This window comes from Panthera pardus, unplaced genomic scaffold (genome assembly GCF_024362965.1).
Source record: "Panthera pardus isolate Hobbes unplaced genomic scaffold, ASM2436296v1 HiC_scaffold_26, whole genome shotgun sequence".
NCBI lineage: Eukaryota > Metazoa > Chordata > Mammalia > Carnivora > Felidae > Panthera > Panthera pardus.
Genome location: NW_026526832.1, coordinates 14,660,411 through 14,685,994, shown reverse-complemented (window position 1 = coordinate 14,685,994; position 25,584 = coordinate 14,660,411). Strand labels below are relative to the sequence as shown.

General features: G+C 39.6%; 1 protein-coding gene across 1 annotated transcript in view; it reads left to right on the top strand.

Moving 5' to 3' along the window:
* Positions 1 to 25,584, top strand: part of TTC27 (tetratricopeptide repeat domain 27) — a 187,915-nt gene that overhangs the window by 58,062 nt on the left and 104,269 nt on the right. Inside the window, exon 10 of the mRNA XM_053891008.1 lies at positions 14,057 to 14,170. Coding sequence (XP_053746983.1) covers positions 14,057 to 14,170 — 114 coding nt within the window. The remainder of the gene's footprint in view (positions 1 to 14,056; positions 14,171 to 25,584) is intronic.

Here is a 25,584-nt window from a genome sequence, read left to right as displayed (position 1 = left end):
GTTATCACTCACATTTCGGTGGTTTCTGACCCTTGCCCTGAAGTGCACAAGTAGTGAGTATTCCATTTCATATACAAATGTCTGGTTGCAAATGACACAACCTTCTTCAGCAGTGTCCTAATTCACAAAGGTCTGCTAGTTGAACATACCAAATTTCTTAAGGTTCTTTTTTGTTTGTTTGTTTTATACTGTATTTTTAGCCAGCATATGTCATACTTCCATGGGGTGATATTTCATCAAATTACTTGAATTCGTAGACTCCAAGTAAAAATAAATGGACTTAAAAAACACAGCGTATACAATTGTACGATTCCACTTACCTGAAGTACTTTGAATAGTCAAATTCACAGAAACAGAAAGTAGAGTGGTGGTTTCCAGGGGCAGAGAGTTGGGGATGTTTATTGGTACAGGGTTTCCATTGCGAGATGAAAAGAGTCCTGGACATCAGCTGAACCACCATGTAAATGTACTTTACTGTACACATAAAAATGGTTAAGGTGCTAAGTTTTATGTTGTACGTATTTTACCACAATGTTAAAAAACATTAAAAAGAGGAAAAAAGATAGCACCTGCAATAATGTCATAGACAGGAAGTTTCAAGAAATAAATCTACCAGAAGATTTACGGGACCTCTGTACTAAGCGAAAATTAGTGAAGGCTTAACCCAATGGGGCATCTGCTATCATGGAGCACTCAGCATTTGAAAATTTTAAGAGAAAATCAGTGAAGGCTTAACCCAATGGGGCATCTGCTCTCATGGAGCACTCAGCATTTGAAAATTTCAAGTCTTCTCGAGTGGACCTATATAATGAATGTGATCCCTAACACAATCCCTGAGTTTTGATTTTTTGTGGTTTTAGTAGTTGTTGCTGTTGTTTTTTGGTTTTGTGGAATTCATGCTGACTTTAAAATTCATGTGGAAATGTAAAGGGCTAAGACTCACTAAGGCAGACATGGAGAACTGAGCTGGCGTACTTACATTGCCAGATACCAAGCCCTGTTATAAAACTGTATTATCCAGATCATTGCTTACCATATGGCGGTCCTTGGACTGGCAGCATCGGCATCACCTGGGAGCTTGTTAGAAATGCAGTTTCTCCCATTCCATCTCAACCTCTTATTGAATCAGAATCTCTGGGGTTGAGGTCAGAGAGTCTGTGTTTTAACAATTTCTTTACGTTATTCTTACATACTTCGAAGTTTGAGAAGCATTGAATTAAGACATTTTGACATAAGAAAATACGAAACAACCAGTAGAACAAATAGAGAGTCCAGAAACAGATCCATACGGACACGGTTCATCTGATTTATGACGAAGTTGGCATTGCGGTACAATGGAAACGAGTAGGCTTTTCAATAAATGGTATTAGATGATTTATATCCATATCTAAGAAAGCTGTCTTAACCCCTATATCATACTATATATACAAAAATCAATTCCAGACTGAATTTATAAAAGTGAAAAGCAAAAATGTAAAACTTTTAGAGGAAAAAAACACAGGGGAACATCTTTGTGACCTTAGGACAAACAGTACAATGAAGCTATAACCATAAAACAAAAACGATAAATTGGACTATGTTAATATTAAGCATTTCTCTTTATCAAAAGATACCATTAATATTTGTAAAGCCCTTAGACTGGTGCCTTGCCAGCATGTTGTTTGTGTTACACGAATGTTTGTCAAGAATATAAATAATATCCTCTTCCAACAAAAAGAGTACTTGTGTTCAGGAAATATAAATAGTTAACAAATTATTAAGAAAAATTCTGACAACCCAATAGAAAAAACAAAGGACTTCAATAGGACTTAATGAAGAAGCATTAAATGGTCATTAACATAGTTAAAAGGTGCCGAACTTTGAGTCATCGGAGAAGTGCAAATTAAAACCATAATGAAATACTACTACATACCCACCTGAATGGCTCAAACTCAGAATAGACTGTGTTGAGTGTTGCAAGGATGTGAAGCAACAAGAGCTCTCTAATATTTCTAGTAAGAGTGTGGAGGGGAATAACCTTTTAGAAGATTGGCAGGAACTGGGAAAGCTAAATGTCTTCATGCTCCATGACATAGCGATTCTACTCTTAAGTATATAGTCAGCAGAAATACTGGTGCATGTTCACCTGAAGAACATGTCTCAGAGTGTGTGAACCACACATGCTGGTAGTTCATCTAGAATGTCCATAGCACGCTTGTATCAGCCCCAAAGTGGAAACTGCATAGGTGCCCATTAGTGATATGATGGTTAAATAAACTATTCATGTAATGGAATATTATGTGGCAATAACATGAATATTCTACAACTCTGTGGATGAATCTTTCACAATAATGTGGAGCAGAAGAAACCAGATCCAAAGGAATACTCTGTGATTATATTTGTATAAAGTAGAAAAGCATGCACACTGACCTCTGGGGTTACAAGTCAGGACAGTGGTTACCCTGCCAGAGGGGCAGGAGAGTGACCAGAACAGAGCACAAGGGGGACAGTAGGAATCTGGTAATGTCTCTTGATCTGAGCTCCGGTTACATATGTCTGTTCAGTCTGTGAAAATTCATTGTGCACTTATATAAATTATATAAACAATGTTTTTTTTTTTAACTTTTTTTTAAAGTTTATTTTTGAGAGCGAGAGAGAGAGAGAGAGAGGCAAAGAGTGAGACAGAGAATCCCAAGCAGGCTCCATGCGGCAAACATGGAGCCTGACATGGCTTGATCTCACAAACCATGAGATCATGACCTGAGCTGAAATCAAGAGCCAGATGCTTAACCGACTGAGACACCCAGGCACCCCTAAAAGCAGTGCTTTAATTAATGGAAAAATTGGATTATTAGCCATTTCTTCACCACATCAAACTGAAAAAGACACGGAAAGAGTCCCATAGAGCATTGACATTCATGGTCAGATGAGTTGCAATGGTCATTCTTTGAATATTCTGAAAGAAGAGTATTTTTAAGAAAATGAATGTTAACAAAGCACCCTTTCTCAGCACATTTTAAGCAAACTAGAATCTCTTTTATAAAAACAATTTCTTTCTGGGGCGCCTAGGTGGCTCAGTTGATTGTGTCCGGCTCTTGATTTTGGTTCAGGTCATGATCTTATGATTTCATGAGTTCGAGCCCCACACAGGCTCTATACTAAGGTGTGGAGCCTGCTTGAGATTCTCCCTCTTTCTCTGCTCCTTCCCCACTCACAATCTCTCTGTCTCTCTCAAAATTAATGAACTAAAAAATAAAAAAATAATTTCTTTCTGACTGTGAATAATTTCATTCCACTTTCTTGTGTGGATGTATTAAGTGTTTGAATCTCTCTTCCATGTAATCTATGTGAAGATAAACTATGAACTTCCAAACTTATTGTTTACATTAGTGCTTTGCTTGGGAATAATCTGATTTATTTCTTTAAACCTATCAATGCTAGAAAAGCATTAAGATGCAGGATGACCTACTCATGACTATATGAAAAAAGTGACAGTTTCTTGCAAAAAAACTCAGAAGCATCAATCAAAGCTTATTCTCACAACACATTTTTGCCATGTATCTAGATTCTATACGTTTTTTTTTTTTTTTACATGTGTTTAATGTTTATTTTTGAGAGAGAGAGACAGAGACAGAGCGTGAGCAGAGGAGGAGCAGAGAGAGAGGGAGACAGAATCTGAAGCAGGCTCCAGGCTCTGAGCTGTGAGCACAGAGCCCAACGCGAGGCTCGAACTCACAAACTGAGATCATGACCTGAGCCAATGTCAGACGCTTAACCGACTGAGCCACCCAGGCGCCCGTTTTTGTTTATCTTAACAAAGACAAATAAATGTAACATTTTGGTTGTAAGGATGTCTCTGGTACAACAGAGATAGAACAGTATGCTGTTCTAACAGTAATGTATAAGCAGTTATTTTCAACTTAATGCTGTTTAAATATTTCATCAAATATCAGGATGGAGCTGCCAAATACCCTGAAGTCTACAAGGACTTGGTTTAAACATAGAGGGACATAGATGGGTTTGTATTACTTGGGAAGAATTCTAATGAATTGAGTATCTGTGCAAGGGGAAGCTTGCTGCTGTGCACATCAGCTGTTTGCCAGTGCACATAGCTAGGCGGGATGAAGCATTTCAGACTTTAGGATAATAATATCTGTGCCTTTTTAAGGGCGAGTGGCTAAGCTGTGCATCGGCAGGCTGAGCACTACCAGAAAGCTTAGGGGAAATGATCACAGGTTAATTTGGGTTTTGAGTGATTTCCATTTTAAGGGAAATTTTAAGGGTGTTGGTGTGCTCCTTGCCTTCAGAAAGACGGCAGCTTGCTCTCCTGCAGGATGAATAAAATCCTACTGAAGAACCGTTGTCAGGGCTTCCAGATCAGTAAGGAAGAGGTAAAACTTTCACTGTGTGCCTGTGACATGATACTAACGAATTCAGTAAAGTCACAGGACACAAAATCAATCTACAGAAATCTGGCAGTTCTGTACACCAATAATGAAGCAGCAGAAAGAGAAATTAAGAAAACAATCCCATTTACAATTTTACCAAAAATAATAAGATACCTAGGAATAAACCTAACCAAAGAGGTGAAAGACCTGTACTCTGAAAACTGTAGAACACTGATAAAAGAAATTGAAGAGGACACAGAGAAATGGAAAGACATTCCATGCTCATGGAGTGGGAAAAAAAATATTAAAAAAATTTTTTTTGACATTTATTTATTACTGAGAGACAGAGGGAGACAGGGCATGAGCATGGGAGGGGCAGAGAGAGGGGGAGACACAGAATCTGAAGCAGGCTCTAGGCTGTGAGCTGTCAGCACAGAGCCCAATGTGGGGCTCGAACTCATGAACCGTGAGATCATGACCCGAGCTGTAGTTGGACGCTTAACTGACTGAGCCACTCAGTTGCCCCGGAAAAACAAATATTTTTTTTTTTTTTAATTTTTTTTTCAACGTTTTTTATTTATTTTTGGGACAGAGAGAGACAGAGCATGAATGGGGGAGGGGCAGAGAGAGAGAGACACAGAATCGGAAACAGGCTCCAGGCTCCGAGCCATCAGCCCAGAGCCCGACGCGGGGCTCGAACTCACGGACCGCGAGATCGTGACCTGGCTGAAGTCGGACGCTTAACCGACTGCGCCACCCAGGCGCCCCGAAAAACAAATATTTTAAATGACTATACTACCCAAAGCAATCTATACATCTAATGCAATCCCTATCAAAATACCAACAGCATTTTCACAGAACCAGAACAACAATCCTAAAATGGAACCACAAAAGACCCCAGATAGCCAAAGCAATGTTGAAAAAGCAAAGCAAAGCTGGAGGCATCACAATTCTGGACTACTACAAAGCTATAGTAATCAAAACAGTATCGTGCTGGTTCGAAAGTGGACAATAGATTAATGGAACAGAATAGAAAACCCAGAAATGAACCCACATCTTTAGGGTCAATTAATCTTCAGCAAAGCAAGAAAGAATATCCAAAGGGAAAAAGTCTCTTTAACAAATGGTGTTGGGAAAACTGGACAGCAACATGCAAAAGAATGAAACTGGACCACTTTCTTACACCATACACAAAAATAAACTCAAAATGGATTAACGACCTAAACATGAGACCTGAAAGCATAAAAATCCTAGAAGAGAGCACAGGCAATAATTTCTCTGTCATCAGCCGTAACAACATCTTTCTAGATATGTCTCCTTCGGCAAGGGAAATAAAAGGAAAAATAAACTATTGGAACTACAAAACAAAAAGCTTCTGCGCAGCAAAGGAAACAACAAAACAGGCAGCCTACAGAATGGAAGAAGATATTTGAAAATTACCTGTCTGATAAAGGGTTACTATCCAAAATACATAAAGAACTTCTAAAACTCACCACCCCAAAAACAAATAGTCCAATTAAAAATGGGTGGAAGACATGAACAGACAATTCTCTAAAAGATACATAGAGATGGCCAACAGACACATGAAGAGATGCTCAACATCATTTGTCATCAGAGAAGTGCAAATCAAAACTACAAAGAGCTATGATCTCACACCTGTCAGAATGGCTAAAATAGGGGCGCCTGGGTGGCTCAGTCGGTTAAGCATCCGACTTCAGCTCAGGTCACGATCTCGCAGTCCGTGAGTTCGAGCCCCGCGTCGGGCTCTGGGCTGATGGCTCAGAGCCTGGAGCCTGCTTCTGGTTCTGTGTCTCCCTCTCTCTCTGCCCCTCCCCCGTTCATGCTCTGTCTCTCTCTGTCTCAAAAATAAATAAACGGTAAAAAAGAATTAAAAAAAAAAAAGAATGGCTAAAATAAAAAATGCAAGAAACACCAGGTGTTGGCAAGGATGTGGAGTAAAAGGAACGCTCATGCACTGTTGGTGGGAGTGCAAACTGGTGCAGCCACTCTGGAAAGCAGTATGGAGTTTCTTCAAAAAGTTAAAAATAGAACTACCCTACAATCTAGCAATTGCACTACTGGGTATTTACCCTAAGAATATGAAAACACTAATTTAAAGGGATACATAAACCCTATGTTTATAGCAGCATTATTTACAGTAGTTACACCATGGAAGCATCCCGCGTCCATCAATAGATGAACAGATAAAGAAGTGATATGTATAGATATAGATATAGATGGACATTATTCAGCCATAAAAAAAGAATGAAATCTTGTCATTTGCCATGACATGGATGGAGCTAGAGAATATAATGCTAACTGAAGTAAGTCAGTCAGAGAAAGACAAATACCATATGATTTCGCTCATATATGGAATTTAAGAAACAAATGAGCAAAGGGGAAAAAAGAGAGAGACGCATACCAAGAAACAGTCTTAACTTTAGAGAACAAACTGATGGTTACCAGAGGGGAGGTGGGAGTGGGTGGGTGAAATAGGTGATGGGGATTAAGGAGGGCACTTGTCATGATGGGCATAGGGTGATTAAAGTAAATTCCTAAAAACAAAACAAAACAAAAAAACCACTGTTGTCCAGGCTTTTACAGTTGAGTTGTAACTGTATTTCCCTCAGAACAAGAAGGTGACTCTCCTGTTATCAGCCTTGTAGTAATTTCTCTTATTTAGAGCCAACTTTAGATACAAATATTTAGAAATTTACAGAACATTTCTGAGAAATAAGTGAAATATTAGAAGCAAAATAGAGATTGTAAGAATTAGCAATGTATAGTATTTGATATCCTCAAAAAATGTATTTTTTGGAGGAAATAGAAACTGAGAAGATTAAAAATAGTGTGTTTACTATAACTTAATTATACAGAGACATATTTTCATGCACTAAAATAGTCCAGCTTTTTTGTGAGACAAATTCTGAAATTTGGGAGATGTTGAATATGCATATAAGATGTTTCATCCAAATATCATTAGTGACTTTAGAAAAAGAAAGTGAAATAGTAGTTTGAGCTTATTTTTTTATCTTAGGTTTTCTTTTTAAGTCTTTAGCAACACTGAACTTGAATGTAAGACTGTTCTTTTTAAGGACCTTGTAAATAATGATTTTGTAAAATATATCCTTTTTATATTGTCATAAATTTTTCTTAACCTAATATTTATGCTTTTAATAATTTTTAAGTCTACTGTTCATTGATATTAGGGACATTTACACTGTCCTGCAGTTATCAGCACTTTCCACCTCCAGAATTTTTTTATCACCCCAAACTGAAACTCTGTCCCATTAAACACTAGCTTCTCATACTTTCCTCGCCCTAGAATGGCGGTTGCCATTCTATTTTCTGTCTCTATGCGTTTCACTATTCTAGGTACCTCACACCATCATAAAATATTTGTCCTTTTGTGTCAGGCTTATTTCACTTAGCATAAGGTCGTCAGGGTTCACCCATGTCATAGTGTCTATCAGAACCTCCTTCCATTTTACGGCTGAATAATATTTCTTTATACATAAGGAAATTTATATATAAATCTTTGTATGTATCTCCCAAATTTGTTTTATTCATTTTTCTGTCAGTGAATATGTGAGTTATTTCTTCCTTTTAGCTATTGTGAATAACACTGCCATGAACATTGGCATGCAAATATCTATTCAAGTCCCTCCTTTCAATTCTTTTGGGCATATATCCAGAAATAAAATTTCTGGATCATGTGGAATCCTATATTTAGTGTTTTGAGGATTTTTTTTTAATGCCCAGATTTTCTTATCCATACAAAGATATAGTGAAGTGTCTGCCATGAACATGGAACAGTCATTAAAACTTCATAATCTGTTAATCTCTAATGTATTTTGGTTTTTGCTCACATAAATGATTGGTAGCTAGAATCCTAGGCTAGTAAAAGATTTTATCAGCCTATATTTAGGTACTGTATATTCAGTCACTCATTGCTTCCTATCAATGCTGAAACTGTCCTTATTTAAAACCTCTTTTAGGGGCGCCTGGGTGGCTCAGTTGGTTAAGCGTCCGACTTTGGCTCAGGTCATGATCTTGCAGTCCGTGAGTTCGAGCCCTGCGTCGGGCTCTGTGCTGACAGCTCAGAGCCTGGAGCCTGTTTCAGATTCTGTGTCTCCCTCTCTCTGACCCTCCCCTGTTCATGCTCTGTCTCTCTCTGTCTCAAAAATAAATAAACGTTTAAAAAAATTTTTTTTTAAAAAACCTCTTTTACATAAGACACCCCACTGTTCATGATCTGATGAGTCACTATTTGGTATTTGTCAACATCTTCCTTTATTTTACTAATTTTTGGCATCTGAGAAGTTTAGCTGTTCTCAAGTACTTTTAAGTTGGATAGTAAAGAACTTTCATTAGCTTTTAATAACCTATTTGTGGAGTAGTGAATATGAAGTCTATAATCATTACAACCAAATTAATGTTAATTTAAAAACTTAACCATAATTCGACAAAGATCAACTTGGGAATTCATGTCATTGTTTTCCCTTCCTTATGACAGAATTTTGGAGGTGAAATAAGCTTTGATCATCTTTTAGTCCTTTATCCCCCCCCCCCCCCCCCCCCCCCCCCCACTTTATGACTAAGATACATCTTAGGTCAAGAAGTTAATCCATTTATTTAAGGGCATTTAGAGAATGTCTGGGAAGGTAGAGCAACCCAAGCTAGTTTAGAAAACAGCTTAATTTCTAGATATTTACAAAGTATCGTAATGAATTAGTTGGCACCTTATTTGCTATAAAAGAAATGGAATTTTATTAAAACTTCATAGCTAAAAGTAACCTTAGAGACCATTAAATCAAATCCCATCATTGTATACATGAGGAAAATGAGGTCTAAAAATAGTACCTTTCCCAAGAGTTATGCAGCTAATTGTTGGAGAGTCTGGTCTAGGATCCAGTTCCTTTTTTCAGTACATTTTTCCACTTTGCCATGCCTCTTCTTTAAAAATATGTTGCATACCACAATTTAGCAATGACTTATTTTCTTTCTATTAAAACAATTTTTTTAAATGTTTATTTTTTGAAAGAGAGAGAGAGTGCGAGAGCATGCGTGAGCAGGGGAGGGGCAGAGAGAGAGGGAGACACAGAATTGGAAGCAGGCTCCAGGCCCAGAGCTGTCAACACAGAGCCTGATGTGGGGCTCGAACATACAAAACTGCGAGATCATGACCTGAGCCGAAGTCGGATGCTTAGCTGACTGAGCCACCCGGGCGCCCATATAAGCTTTTTTTATTTGGCATTTGGAGCATATCGTTATAAAGAAAAAAATACTTTAAGGTAAAGTTCAGGTTTCTGAGCTGCTTCACAGTATACCTGGATTATAGTGATAAAAATATTATTTCATGGTACCCAATTATTATTTACTATGTTGTGTCACTGGGGGAGAGTATTTTCCCAATTCTCTTCAGAAAAAGAAATGTAACAGGTGATTTTCATAAGCTCCAGTCACTGTTCATTTACATTTCTGTTTCAGAAGAAGCACTTTTGTACATAATGTTTTGCCTCTGTGTAAATGATGACAGAGAAAAAAAATTCCTTTTTCTTCCCCTTTATCTCTTTCTTTGAGTACTTGCAGTGTGCCAGGCTGTAGGTAAGGCACTAGTGGATGGAATAGCTGGGACCTCTGCCCTGAAGGAGCCAACCTGGATGCAGTGGCAGAGAATCATGGGATGCAGACAGAGATATGCAGGAAGATGGTTGAGAAAGGCTTTCCCAGGAGGTGACGTTTGAGCTGACCCCCAAAGGGTGAGACAGATCCAATACGAGGCAGTGGTCATTCTCGGGTCCTAAATTGGGTGGAATTAAGATTAATTCCTGTCCGGGATGTGGTGGAGACCCTGGGTCAGCCCTGCCTGTCCATCTGCACAGACTAGCTTGAGTCCTCACCGGCCAGCCTGCTGCTTGGATGGTTAGGTGGGTGCTCTCTCCACTGGGTTTGCTTGCTCTACTATTAGATCAGAAATGTCTTAAAAATAACATTTTCTTCCAAAGTTGGCAGAGCATTATAGTGTATATCCCCCATTTAATTTTCTTTTTCTTTACCTAATTACGATCGACTTACCTTGTGGGCAGCAGTGTTCTATAAAATATATTAAACACAGCCTATCTGCAGTTATCTCCTTTTAGAAAGACTTTCCCAACCAAGTCTTTATATCTCCTGGCCAAACAGTTATACGATATATGCATTCTTCAGTGATACCATTATCCAGCCAGTTCCCTCTTTAAAGCTTTTCAAATGTCCGTTTGTCAGATTGCATTTTATTCTCGGTGTTTAGTGAGAATGTTTTGCTTGACCTTCGCATAAAAGTCTCAGGCAAACTCTTGTTCTCATGCCAGCACAGAAAACAGTCTGATTTTGTTTCTCTCAGGAAAATATCTCCCCTACTTGGTGTGCAAACCTTAAAGCTGGGCTTTAACTCTGACAAGCCCGTGGCCTGAGCTGATCTCTGTCCTGACACACCATTGACAAAGTGGTCAGTGCGGTTGGGAGCTGTAGGGGAGGACAGGTTTCCTTCCACCTTTTTAGGGCTGGGTCTGCAAATTAACCTGACGGATTAACGGGAGAAAAGCACACAGATTTATGTAGTATAGGTTTTTTTGTGACATGGGGGGCTTCATAAGGAAAAGAAGACCTGAAAAAGTTCAATCTGAGTATTTTACGCTCGGTCTGATGAAGAGTGGGCATCATGGAGGAGGAGTGTGCAAGGTCAAAGAGTGTGTGAGTGTAAAGGATGCTCCTTTCTTCTGGGTGTAGGTAGGATATCTCTCACCTTGAGGGTTTTATGACCTGTTTCAGGGCAGAGGGGCAGGGGGAAGGTCAGAGTGATCTTCCTGCTTCTGCTGTTTCTCAGACTCCATGGGCTTAAAATATTCAATATGCCCAGGTGCCATGTTTTGGCGAAACCATGTCCTGAACCCTATCAGAGGTTAGTGTCATCAACCTGTGTTCACTCTGGATGGTGACTTTCTGTTAGGGGTGAGAGAAGGTGTTACAGGAGGAGAAATCCTGGAGGGGGCCACTTCTGTGGATACTCAGAGGCTTGCTAAGCTTTACCTATTCATATTTAATCCTCACAACCCGTGAGACATGGGAGTCCCCACTGCTGTTTTAGAGAGGAGGTCAAGTAACTTCCCAAGGTCACCCATCTGGTCACCTCACATGGTGAAGCTGGGATTCTGAGCAAGCTCTGGCTGGCTTGGAGAATGTTCGTGCTATTCTCCAGAGCCCTTCCCTCAGCACTCTTCCATCCTGTCACAGGGTTACAGAGACAGTCCCTTTAATAAGGTGAAGAGAAAAAAATGCAGTGATGTGACCCATTGTGGGTTGGAGAATCACTTTGCAGATTCACTTGATGAAGAGTTCATTCCTTTGAAAATTCTTGAGATCAAGTAATGTTACACATTTTAAGTGGTTTTTTTTTATGTCTTTTATACTTCATCGTGTATCTCTTTATAGTGCCACATACACCTATTTATGTTGATGAAGCCATTCTTCTTGCAGATTTTAGTTACTGAAGGCTGAGATAAGGGTATAGATTAATCTGGTAAAGCATATTTCAAGGGGATAAAATAATTTGCACAGTTAGTTATAGAAGGATAAGATTACCTAATAGATGTTGCATTAGAAAGTAGATTCTGTGAGGGCAGCCACTTTGTCTGTCTTGCTTGCTAGTTTGTCTGTGGGGCCTGTGCACATGGCCTTGCACAGAGTGGGTGCTCATGTGAATCCATGAACGAACACACTTTGGTGAGACTCCATTCTGTTGATTCTCCTCCGCCCTTATTCGTGGAGGTTTTGTTCACTCCTCATCCCACTCCCCCTTAGCAAAGCAGTTTCCCAGCCTTCCTTACTGTGTCCTCCACTCATGTTGCTCTACCACTCTTTCCTGGGTAGTGTCATCATTTCCAGGAGGTAATCGTGTCTGGAAAACATGTTGAAAAAACAAGATAAAGATGTTCCGGAGACCAAGAGGCCAGATATTAGAATCTGCTTTTGCTACTAACAAATGTGTGGCTTAGAGCAAGCGGTCGAACCCTTTGGTGCTTTCTTTTCCTTTTTATTGTAAGGGAGTTGGTCTTGATTTGGAGTTGAAAATTCAAATGCCTAAAGGGGCCGGCAGTTAGCTCACGCGGTGCTCATGGACGGTCTTCCTGCTAACTTCTAATGAGAATTTGGAGTTATAAATGAATGTGACCAAAGATAAACAGTTGTTTATCTTAGTGTTTCCTAAACTTGGCTACAGTTTAGAATGACCTGGGGAGTGTTTTAAAAAACACTTTTACCAGGGGCGCCTGGGTGGCGCAGTCGGTTAAGCGTCCGACTTCAGCCAGGTCACGATCTCGCGGTCCGTGAGTTCGAGCCCCGCATCAGGCTCTGGGCTGATGGCTCGGAGCCTGGAGCCTGTTTCCGATTCTGTGTCTCCCTCTCTCTCTGCCCCTCCCCCGTTCATGCTTTGTCTCTCTCTGTCCCAAAAATAAAAAAAAAAAGCTCTAAAAAAAAAAACACTTTTACCAGATCCTGCTCTCAGAGATCTGATTTACTTAAAAAACAAAACAAAACAAGGCAAAAGCTTCTCAGGTGCTTCTAACCTGCAGCTTGGTTTTGAATGATTAATTGGATTCTTAATTAACTAGGGTGTTTTCTACACTGACTTTTGGAAACAAGCAAATGATCAAGGATATGGTCAGCTGGCAGACAAATAAGCATTTTCCCTTGTTTTGCAGCAATCTTGACTGAAAGTTACAGTTGTGAATGATCATGGGGAGACAGTATTGGATTCTAGATCAGGAGCAGAGTGAAAATTGTGTTTGTTACATCAAGTAGCGCCTACTGCATTCTCATTGTCATACATTTTGCCCGTTTCACTCACCTAGAACTTTTATTTTTCTCCAGTACATCTGTTGTCATATTCCGTGGTTTCTACTCCATTCTCTGAATGCTTGGCAGTCACAGCTTTCTGGGGTTAGGACCCAGTACTTGTATATTTGAGGTTTTGTTTTAGGCCAGTCTTTGTTAAGATGCGCCCTCTAGGAAAGCATTTTAACTAAATCGGAGACTCACTACCCTAACCAAGGCCAGAAAGCATTCTCATACATTTTAGTATTGTTTTCTGTAATATGTGTAGAAAGAAAGATCTTTTGCCTTTAAGTGAACAACTTAATTCTTAGGCATTCTGTGTACTTAAAGTTTGATTTGCATTTGCATGTGTGAATTAGGATATTTTTCAAGTGAAAAGTTACAAGATTTCTAATGGTTTGTTTTTATGCTTGAGTTTGGGTGATTTTTAAAAATTTATTTCAAATTTGAGGAAGATATTTTTAGGTGGTTTATTTTCTCACATTTTTTAAATAACTCGTGAAATAAAAGACTTATTAATTCCTGTTGTGATATACTCTGCCCACTGTTTTATCTGGAAAGATTTTGATTTGTTCCTTAAGGGATTTATTCAATAGATTGGATCCACTAGGTTAAGTAATGACTGCTCAAATGAACACACTCTTCACAAAAATACTTGACAGCACGTTTTATTATTATTTTTTTACAGAGAAGATTTTCAAATCTCCAGTTGTATTCTGATATTTTTGGAAGAATGAGTTTTGTACTAATCAGAGAGCGATCACTGAGCTTATCCCTTCTTTTTGTGTTTTTGTTTTTTTTTCCTCTTCTGACAGTTTTTGCTTTCACAACCAAAGTTTTGGGCCATTCAGACATCAGCCTTGATCCTCCGGACGAAATTTGAGAGAGGAAGCACACGCCGAGTGGAACGGGCAATGAGGCAGACGCAGGTGAGAATTCATGTGACAATTCTTGTTATTCTCCCAACTCTCTTTTGCTATTAAAAAGCATACATCTGTGTTATAAATATAAGAGAATGAGATAGCTTTCATTTTGTTCATTTTGACATTATTTAGGGTATAGGTTCTAGAGTTCATTTGGCTCCAAAGCCCAACTGTGTCACTTAGTAGCTCTGTGACCACATTATTTAACCTAAGGAAAACTGTTCCTCTGCTTACAACACTTCTTCCACTGGATGTGTGGGTCTTCCACACCAGGCATTTCTCCACTTCCCTGTGGATATCAACTGGGTGTCCTACACTTTAATTCAATTCTGACACTTCCTGGAATTAGTTCATACCCCCTAGGTTAAGGGCTCAGACCTACACCACTGTCCTCTACTGTAGATGCCAATCTCAAGTCTGGTACTTCTGACTGACTGGCTGTAAATCGTGGGTTCTGACTCCCTCCTGGGGTCTGATAATTTGCTAGAATGGCTCACAGAACTCAGGGAAGCTTTACTTACTATTAATGTTTATTATAAAGGATATTATAAAGGATACAGATGAACAGCCAGATGCAGAGGCACTTAGGGCGAGGTCTGGAAGCATCCTGAGCACAGGAGCTTCTCTCCTTGTGGAATTTGGGGTGCATCACCCTCTCAGCATGTGGTAGGTGCACCAACCTGGAAACTCGCTAAATCTATTTGTTTTAGGGTTTTTATGGAGCTTCTGTTAATGTAGGCATGATTGATTAAGTCATTGGCCATTGGTGAATAACTTATTCCCCAGCCCTGCTCCCCTCCCCTGAGGGTGAGAGTGTGGCTCAGAGTTCCAGCCCCAAAACTGCCTGGTTGGTTCTTGTGTCAGCTAGCTCCCATCCTTCAGGAGTCACCTCGGTATCTTGGCCTGAGGAATGGTGCGAGGGGCTTAGGAATAACAACAGATGCTCCTTTAAGGAAGCATGAGAGTTATGAGAGTTTTAGAGGAAGTTATGAGAGTTTTAGAAACTCCATGCTAGGATCCAGGGATGAAGACTAAATATGTACTTCTTATTATATCACATCTCACCTCTAAACTTCATTTTCATCATCTGCAAAAGAGGGTAATAATACGACTTGCAGCAAAGGTTTATGATGAGTATTTAAAGAGGCAATATAAGAGTTAATAAGATAAGTGGTTCCATAGGTACAGAATGTGTAAGGAGATAAAATTCATCCTAATGCAAAAATAATCAAAATTAATCTGCATTCAGGCATCATCTCCATTTAATACTAATGTTTATTCTCATCCAGTGACTAAATAACATCTCTTTTCATTCTAATAAACTAATAACCATGATGCAAATTGATTGCCAAGAAAAATTAAAAATGTTACAAAAGACGTAGGATTTTGTGAAGCCAATGAAACTGATATTTTAAAAAATTTCTTTTTTGGGGTGTTTAGGTAGCTCAGTTTTGGTTAAGCATCTAGCTTCATCTCAGGTCATAATCTCCCCATTTGCAAGTTCGAGCCCCGCATCAGGCTCTCCACTGTCAGCACAGAGCCTGCCTTGAATCCTCTGTCCCCTTCTCTCTTTGCCCCTTCCTTCTTCTTTCTCTCTGTCAAAAATAAATAAACATTTAAAAAGTACAAATACCTTTTTTTTTTTTTTTTTTAATAATTGTAAGAACGATATGAGGAACTCCTACATGATGAGACCCTGGTCAAATTTTTTTTTTAAATTTTTTAATTTTTTAAAATTTACATCCGAATTAGCATGTAGTGCAACAATGATTTCAGGAGTAGATTTCTTAATGCCCCTTACCCATTTAGCCCACCCCCCCCCCCACAACCCCTCCAGTAACCCTCCGTTTGTTCTCCATATTTATGAGTCTCTTCTGTTTTGTCCCCTTCCCTGTTTTCATATTATTTTTGTTTCCCTTCCCTTATGTTCCTCTGTTTTGTCTCTTAAAGTCCTCATATGAGTGAAGTCATATGATTTTTGTCTTTCTCTGACTGACTAATTTCACTTAGCATAATAGCCTCCAGTTCCATCCATGTAGTTGCAAATGGCAAGATTTCCTTCTTTTTGATTGCCGAGTAATACTCCATTGAATATATATACCACATCTTCTTTATCCATTCATCCATCGATGGACATTTGGGCTCTTTCCATACTTTGGCTTTTGTTGATAGTGCTGCTATAAACATGGGGGTGCATGTGTCCCTTTGAAACAGCACACCTGTATCCCTTGGATAAATGCCTAGTAGTGCAATTGCTGGGTCGTAGGGTAGTTCTATTTTTCGTTTTCTGAGGAACTTCCATACTGTTTTCCAGAGTGACTGCACCAGCTTGCATTGCCACCAGCAACGCAAAAGAGATCCTCTTTCTCCGCATCCTCGCCAACATCCGTTGTTGCCTGAGTTGTTAATGTTAGCCATTCTGACAGGTGTGAGGTGGTATCTCATTGTGGTTTTGATTTGTATTTCCCTGATGATGAGTGATGTGGAGCATTTTTTCATGTGTCAGTTGGCCATCTGGATGTCTTCTTTGGAGAAGTGTCTATTCATGTCTTTTGCCCATTTCTTCACTGGATTATTTGTGTTTTGGGTGTTGAGTTTGATAAGTTCTTTATAGATTTTGGACACTAACCCTTTATCTGATATGTCACTTGCAAATATCTTCTTCCATTCTGTCGGTTGCCTTTTAGTTTTGCTAATTGTTTCCTTTGCTGTGCAGAAGCTTTTTATTTTGGTGAAGGCCCAGTAGTTCATTTTTGCTTTTGTTTCCCTTGCCTCCGGAGATGTGTTGAGTAAGAAGTTGCTGCGGCCAAGATCAAAGAGGTTTTTGCCTGCTTTCTCCTCGAGGATTTTGATGGCTTCCTGTCTTACATTGAGGTCTTTCATCCATTTTGAGTTTATTTATGTGTATGGTGTAAGAAAGTGGTCCAGGTTCATTCTTCTGCATGTCGCTGTCCAGTTTTCCCAACGTCACTTACTGAAGGGACTGTCTTGATTCCATTCCGTAGTCTTTCCTGCTTTGTCAAAGATTAATTAGTTGGCCATACGTTTGTGGGTCCATTTCTGGGTTCTCTATTCTGTTCCACTGATCTAAGTGTCTGCTCTTGTGCCAGTACCATACTTTCTTGATGATACTACAGCTTTGTAGTATAGCTTGAAGTCTGAGACCCTGGTCAAGTTTTATCAGTAGTCCTAACAATGTCCTTTGTAACAAAAGGATCCAAGCACAGCATTGAGCTGCCTCGTCCTTTCAGTTTACTTTTTTTGGAACAGTTCTTCATTCCTTTCCTGACCTTTATGGATTTGATATTTTTGAAGGTCACCAGCAAGTTATTTTGGAGATTCTCCCCCAATTTGGGTTTCTCCAACATTTCCTCGTGATTTGATTCAGGTTACACAGTTATGACAGTAATAATATGGAAATATTGTTGTACTTCTCACTGTATCCCTCTCAGGTGCCACATGATGTGAGTTGTCACTTGTGATGCTCTTTGATCATTTGAGTAGGGTCATGTTTGTGGAATTTCTCCCCAGTGTAAAGTTACTCTTTACCTTGTAAGTAATAAGCATTTGGGGGTAGTTACTTTGAGATCATCATGTTTGTCGTCCAATTTTCACCCACTTGTTTTAGCATGTGTTGATGTTGCCTGAGAAAGGAAGTTATCATGATGATTGCCAAGTGGTAATTTTCTAATTCCATAATTAGTAAATAATATCTTAGTTGGTATTCCAGAATAGACAAGAGCTTTCTCTTCTTTGTATTTATTCCTCCACTGATTTATTTATTAGAGTGTAGACTCATGGATTTCTATTTTATTCAACTGGGTGTAATCTTATGCTGTCGTTACTTTTTATTTACTCTTTTTTATTTTGATAGAATTTCAGCTCATGTGAATAAGATAAGCTTAAGTATAGAGCATCTTATTTGTTGCTGTAGTAAAAGCAGAAGTGGATCCTCTGTGTTTAAGAATGCTAGTTGGGGGCGCCTGGGTGGCTCAGTTGGTTAAGCGGCTGACTTCGGCTCAGGTCATGATCTCGCGGTCCGTGAGTTCGAGCCCCGCATCAGGCTCTGTGCTGACAGCTCAGAGCCTGGAGCCTGTTTCGGATTCTGTGTCTCCCTCTCTCTGACCCTCCCCCATTCATGCTCTGTCTCTCTCTGTCTCAAAAATAAATAAACATTAAAAAAAAAAATTAAAAAAAAAAAAAAAAGAATGCTAGTTGTACCCAATTATCCATTCTTCTCTTTTTTTAGTAATAGAACCTGAATTTTATCCAGACACATGACTTCCCATCCTCTTTTGCAGGTAGGAGGGACCATGTGACTCATTTCTGAATAATACAATGTGTGGGTGGAAGTGATAGGTACCACTTCTTGATCATGTTGAGAAAAGACAGGGGAATTTGTGTATTCCCCAGGCATTTTGTCCTTTCCTCTTGGAGAGGAGGTCAGAGAACTGGGGCTGGTACTTAAAAATTTTTTTTTTTTTAATGTTTTTTATTTATTTTTGAGACAGAGAGAGACAGAGCATCAATGGGGGAGGGGCAGAGAGACAGGGAGACACAGAATCGGAAGCAGGCTCCAGGCTCTGAGCCATCAGCCCAGAGCCCGATGCGGGGCTCGAACTCACGGACCGCGAGATCGTGACCTGAGCCGAAGTCGGACGCTTAACCGACTGAGCCACCCAGGCGCTGGGGCTGGTACTTTAAATCAGAGATGCCACGTGTTGAGATTAGCAGAGCTATTTTACCAGCTCTGGATTACTAATTATTGGACTTACAAATGAGGAAGAAAACTATGTCTTGCTTAAGTAAGTATATTTTAAAAATTGCTTTTTACAGTAGTTTAGCCTGTAGGGCCTAAGCTGAGAGGACTTTATTGATGTTCCTGGAGGTAGAAAGATTATTCTGTAGGTTCTATATCTTTCTTAGCTCTGTCTACTGAGAGTCCAGGGCACTGGCACCTCAGCAGCAAATGAGCACAAGTTGTGTCCACATCTTGGTTTCTAAACACCCTTCTTCAATAACCAAGGACCATTGCTCCTTGAGTAGATAGCTGATTGTAGGATTGGGGCTGCTGAGGTAGGGAAAATACAAGAATATCTTGTGTAGCGCAAGAAAGTAAAGTAGTGTTTTTTTTTTAAGTTTATTTATTTTTGAGAGAGGGAGAGACAGAAAATCCCAAGCAGATTCCACACTATCAGCGCAGAGCCTAATGTGGGGCTCAAACTCACTAACTGTAAGATCATGACCTGAGCCAAAACAAGAGTCGGACACTTAATCAACTGAGCCACCGCAGTGCCCCGAAAGTAAGGTAGTGTTAAAAAAAGAGGGTTTGGGGCACGTCAGAAGGACACAGGAGCTGGTCTGAAAGAGAACCCAATAGCCAAAGCTAGAACAGTTTGAGCAACAAAATAACAAAGTATTTGATTATAATCAAAGTGTTAAAACAAATACATGAGTCTATACTGCTATAAGTGAAGGATTGATTGAATAAATGGAAGAAAGGACAAATCTTCCTTATAGAATAATTTGAAATAATTTATGTAGATACAACCCCCCCCCCCCCCGCCCCGTTAGGAGGTGGAGTTTAATCTCTGTCTCTCCTAGAGTGTGAGCTGGACTTAGTCACTTTCAAAACTAGAGTGGGAAACAGAACACTAATGGCTTTACAGCGGAGAAACCTGGCAACGCCCCACCTTAATCAGGTGGTCACGGTTAGCATCACCAGAGAGAAGTCTTTTGACGTCACATACACTCTGGTCATAGGATATGGTGAGAAGAGCACTTCCTCTCTGTGGGATTCTTCCTCCAAACTGGTAACGTCAGTTTAATTACAAGACAGCTTCAGGAAAATCCCAACTGAGAGGCATCCTATGAAGTACCTGGCTAGTACTCTCAAAAGTGTCGAGGTCATGGACAACATGGACTGAGAAACCATCACAGATCAGAGACACTAAGGCAATTCTGTATGGTATCCCACATTGGATCTTAGAACAGAAAAAAGGACATTAATGAACATTAACGGGAAAATGATGAAATACGAGTAAAGTCTGTAGTTGAGTGAGTAATAATGGACTAATGTTAATTTCTTAGTTTTGAAAAATATATTTAGGTAATTTGTTAACATCAGGAGAAAATGGGGGAAGAGTGTACAGGAACTGTCTCTAGTATCTTTTCAGATTTTTTGTAAATCTGAAATTATTCCAAAAGAAAAAGTTTATCTTAAAAGAAAATCAGACACACTTATATTCCATTTAGAAGTTATCTTGGTTTAAGAATGTGTATGCCTGGGGGCACCTGGCTGGCTCATTCAGTAGAGCATGTGACTCTTGATCTTGGGGTTGGGTGTAGAGATTCCTTAAAAATAAAACTTAAAAAAAAAAAAAAAAAAAGAATGTGTATGCTTGCAAGTACCAGGTTAACACTGCCACTCGTTTGGTTTCCAGTTGTATGTCCAGCTCCTGCCCAGCATCTCAATGAGGAAGGTGGGGTCAGTGCATGTCCTACGTCCAGATGTTTGTTATTTTAGTGAGGCTTGAGTTCGATTTTTAACTGAGAACACAGGAAGGAAGAATATAGTGAGATCTAAATACTGTATAAAGTATGTTCAGGTTTAAATAATCATAAGCATTACTTGCCAGAGTCTACAAGGCTGGGGTGAGGAGGAGGGAGAGATGACTTAGGGAAAATGCATTTCGTGTGTGTAGAGGACAGGGTGCTTCAGTCTGGGTCATGCTGGAGAGCAGCAGGAGATAATGTTGGAAAGGCTCATTGTTCCAGTGCTAGTGTCAAGTCTTCCAGAAGGCAAAAGAATGTGTATCTTCTCCTCTGAGTGGGAGAAACTATGGGTAACATGACAAAAGTCACAGTTTCTTTCTTTTTTTTTAATACCGTTTTATTTATTTTTTTGTATTTTACTTTATTTTTGAGAGAGAGAGAGACAGAGCATGAGCAAGGGAGGGGCAGAGAGAGAGGGAGACACAGAATCCGAAGCAGGCTCCAGCTCTGAGCGGTCAGCACAGAGCCCGACGCAGGGCTTGAATGCTCATACTTACAAGCTGTGAGATCATGACCTGTGCCAAAGTCAACGTTTGCCCAACTCAGCCACCCTGGCTCCCCAAAGGTCACAGTTTTGAACAGAGTCTTACGAGTACTGCAGCATTTGTTGGTGAAAATAGAAGCAGAGACCTTGATTGGGGGTTACTTAAAGAGGCCTGCTTACTGGGAGAAGATTCAGTATAGGTAGAAATACAGATTAAAAATTTTTTTTTCAATGTTTGTTTTTTTGAGAGAGAGAGAGACAGACAGACACACACACGCACACACACACACACACACACACACACACACACACACAGAGCGTGAGGGAGAGAGGGACAGAGAGAGAGGGAGACACAGAATCTGAAGCAGGATCCAGACTCTGAGCTGTCAGCACAGAGCCCAACTTGGGGCTTGAACTCATGAGTTGGGAGATCGTGACCTGAGCCGAAGTTGGCTGCTTAACCGGTTGAGCCACCCAGGTGCCCCTAGACATCCAGATTTAAGAGATGATTTCCTTACTACTTGTTCTAAGATAAATCATTTAACTTGAAATTGAAATTAAAATGATAGATAGTAAAATTCATAAAACTTTTTTCATCTGTCTGCTTAAATTGAAACTCTTAAGGAAAAAAATGTTTAGAATAAGATTATTTTTCAAAGAGAGAAATCGGGAAACTAAACAATGTGAACACTTTAAAAACAGTCTTTAAGAGCTTTTAAAATGTATTTCGTTTAAAAATAGCTCACCTGTGTTAAAAATCTTTCAGTTGCCAGGAAAAACCAGATGTTTATCTGGATTAAGTGAAGTCTTTGTTCAAAAAATCCATGAAAACAAAAAACAAACAAAAAATCCATGAAAACAAAATACCATGTCCCATTCCAGAGCTGCTCTGTGCCAGTATCGTTTGGCAAACCAAGTAAGAGGGTTACCAAGTTACTATAAATATCAGTGCTGCTAACTTCCTGGGTAGCAAACATTTACTGAATTCTTAGTATGTACCAGGGACTGTATTGCACCCTGTGTGTACCAAGATAATTGATACCTTATCTTTCACTTTCAGGAGCTTACATTCTGAGGGCCAGATTATGTGTCTTGGAATTATTTTCCACTACCTCTTTTCAGTGCCCTCCCCTTCTCTGCAAGATACTATGCAGTTACCATGTCCTGTTACTTTTCTTCCTGCACACTGTTTGGATTTGTTGAGGGCCTCGTATGTGCTTTGCAGCATCACATACCCTTGTAATCATTTTACTTCTTTTCATTCACTGAGTATCATCTTACTTCAGGTCCCTTTATAGTATTGTCACCGGTTGTTTTCTCCAAAACAGTGAGACAGGGATCAGGGTTCATTGCGACCTGAAGAGAATTTGGAGGAAGTGGGATTGGGCCGAGGAAGAAGTCACACTGAGGTGCAGGCCTGACACAGCCCAGGCTATTTCCCATGCCCAACATCTCCCTCACCCCCTACCTTCCCTTCCCTGCCACTGGATATAGGCTGCCCTGGGAAGTGAGGAGACCTCGGGCTGGGTGCTCTCCATGGCTGTGGGGGCCTCTGAGACAGCTGACAGCTGGGGGCCATGTGCAGATCCCACTCCCTGAAACCGGGCCCAATATAAAGCAAAGAAGGAAGGTGAAGATGTGGTTTCATGAGGAGCACCTTAAAGAGTTCATGCTGAATTGCCCCTATTGTACTGAATTTTATTTATTACGAGCTCATTTTACACTAAAACAGCAAAATGTTGAAGTAACTAGTGTTAAAATGATCAAATATGTATATTTTATTAAAATACATGTATAGTTTTTTTGTTCAAGGAGACTACACATAATACTTTTTTTTATTTTGGGAAACAGTTTAAATAGTTCTTTTTTTCTTGCCCAAGTTTGGCCTTCATAATACAAATAATACTAGGTTACATTTATTTATTAATGAAGGACATATTGACTTAGAAATGATTGGCTTTGCATTCATTTATTACATTAATTTTGGCATGTAAAAAGACCAAGTCATCATTCATTCTCCCCCGCTTTTTATGCTTGTTTATTTATTTATTTATTTTAATTTTTAAAAAATGTTTATTTATTTTTGAGACAGAGAGAGACAGAGCATGAACGGGGGAGGGGCAAAGAGAGAGGGAGACACAGAATCGGAAGCAGGCTCCAGGCTCTGAGCTGTTAGCATAGAGCCTGACGCGGGGCTCGAACTCACGGACCGCGAGATCATGACCTGAGCCGAAGTTGGACGCTTAACCGACTGAGCCAGCCAGGCACCCGAATGTTTATTTATTTTTGAGAGACAGAGCATGAGCAGGGGAGGGCCAGAGAGAGAGGGAGACCCACAATCCAAAGCAGGCTCCAGGCTCCGAGCTGTTACCACAGACCCCGACGTGGGGCTCAAACCCACAAACCGTGAAATCATGACCTGAGCCAAAGTCGGATGCTTAACCAACTGAGCCACCCAGGCGCCCCTATTCAGTTCTCTTTTGGAGCGGCAATTAAACTAAAAAAGCATAGAGGTAAATTTGTCTGTAAGTGTAGAACACATCTTTTTAATTCGGAACCTGCATTAGTCTTTGAATTGTGCACATTATGTTTTTGGATATTGATTAACAAAGGATGTGTTTGGGGAAGATAGATTTAAAGAAGCAGCCACATCACCATGCTGTCACGCTTTGCCCTCTCCTGGCTTCATATATGTGGCATCTCTCCATCTTGCCATCCAGCTTCTGCATTCTGGAGAGTTGTATACTTCTCTGCCTAAAGAACAGGATTAGGGAATTGTTATTTCTGCCTTTACAGGGTGGTACGTCAGAGAAAATCATTTCATGTCCCAACCCAGAAAATTTGGAAACTAGCCAGATCATGTGATAAGATGAATGCAGAATTTGTCTAATTTTCTGTCACTTGTTGAGCTATTTACCTCATAATCTGAACTTTTGCCAATTCTCTGATTCAGAGTTTGATATTACTGTGTTTGCTGAAGTTGCTGCATCCCTGAAGAATAAGAGGAAAATGATTTTAAAAGTACTTGTATATATAAAACAATGTTTAGAAAAAATTCTGTTTTAGTTTCTCTAAAAATCTGTTTCCTTCCTCAGCTGTTACAAAATGATAAAATGATAAGCTGTTAAACCTGGAAGAAAAATAAGCCAAAGGAGCTGTTAAGGGAAAAGCCTAGTCTTGTCATGTTACTAGTTGAGGAAGTGCAGGTGGGATGAGGTCAGGTGACTCACCCCAGTCGGCCTGGCTAGTTAATGAGAGTCTCGCCTGTAACTTACACGGTGATGAACGGCTGCATTGATGTGATGGCAAATCCTGAAGATGGCAGATTTGGGAGGGATTTCTCAGACATACCAAACGTAGAGACTCTTGCATCACACCAAAAGGTAAACAAACCAATGTTATAGGATCCACGGAGGAAGAAGACACTCCAAATTTTTGAGGACAATCCATTAAAAACACCCTATCTCATAAAAATTATTCTAGGCTGGAGTTCTTTTAACGATTGCATGTTTGGGGCTATGATCATGGTGGTAATCAGAAGAAAATGATATTTATGGAAACACTTTTTAGTGGTCATGATTCAGAAGCAGTGAATTAAAGTGAGATTACATTCTCTAGTATTTACTTATACCCCGCTTTTGATTGTTTTATGTTCATTATTAAAATAATCTTGCTAATTAATTTTAATTGCTCACTTATCTCTTAACCCTGTTAATTTAAATGGGGATGGTCTGCCCCTGTTCATCTGGAGATGCTTGCCTAATGGGGATCTTTTCCTTCACGTTTGAATTTCCGGGAGGATGTTGCATTGAATTGGAAATCGTATAGCCGTTTTCTGCCCCTGGAGTCTGTACTGTGTTTGACTCTCTCTACTGTGGCAGTTAATTGAAATTTAACAATTTTTAAATAAGTTTTAGTTTTTCAGGATCACTTCTTCTTAATACTGTAGTTGCATCCATGCTTTGCTGGAATAAAGTTTATGTATCATGTTTGATTCTGGAGGGAGAAGGGCCCAGAATAGGACGATTGGTACTATGATGGAGGTTATTGCTCCTGTGTAGGCTAAAACACTTCTCTGTTAAAAGCTGATAGTCCCTTCTTTACATGACTGTTTAATTTCTAGTAATCATAACAAAAGCCTTAATTGGGGAAAAACTGGTTATAGTCCTATAACGTCAGGATTTATACAGTGAGCCTCATACTTGTTTTTGAATACTTTCATAAAGAAATCATTTAGATTAGTTTTATATTGATGGAAAACCTCACCTCTGGCATTATATGTAACACCTGGACCAAGTCCATGGGTAGTAGTGGCAAAGTATGTTTTGTTTTTTTAAACTATGTCACTGTTTTTTAATTGCTTTTAATTATAGAAATAATA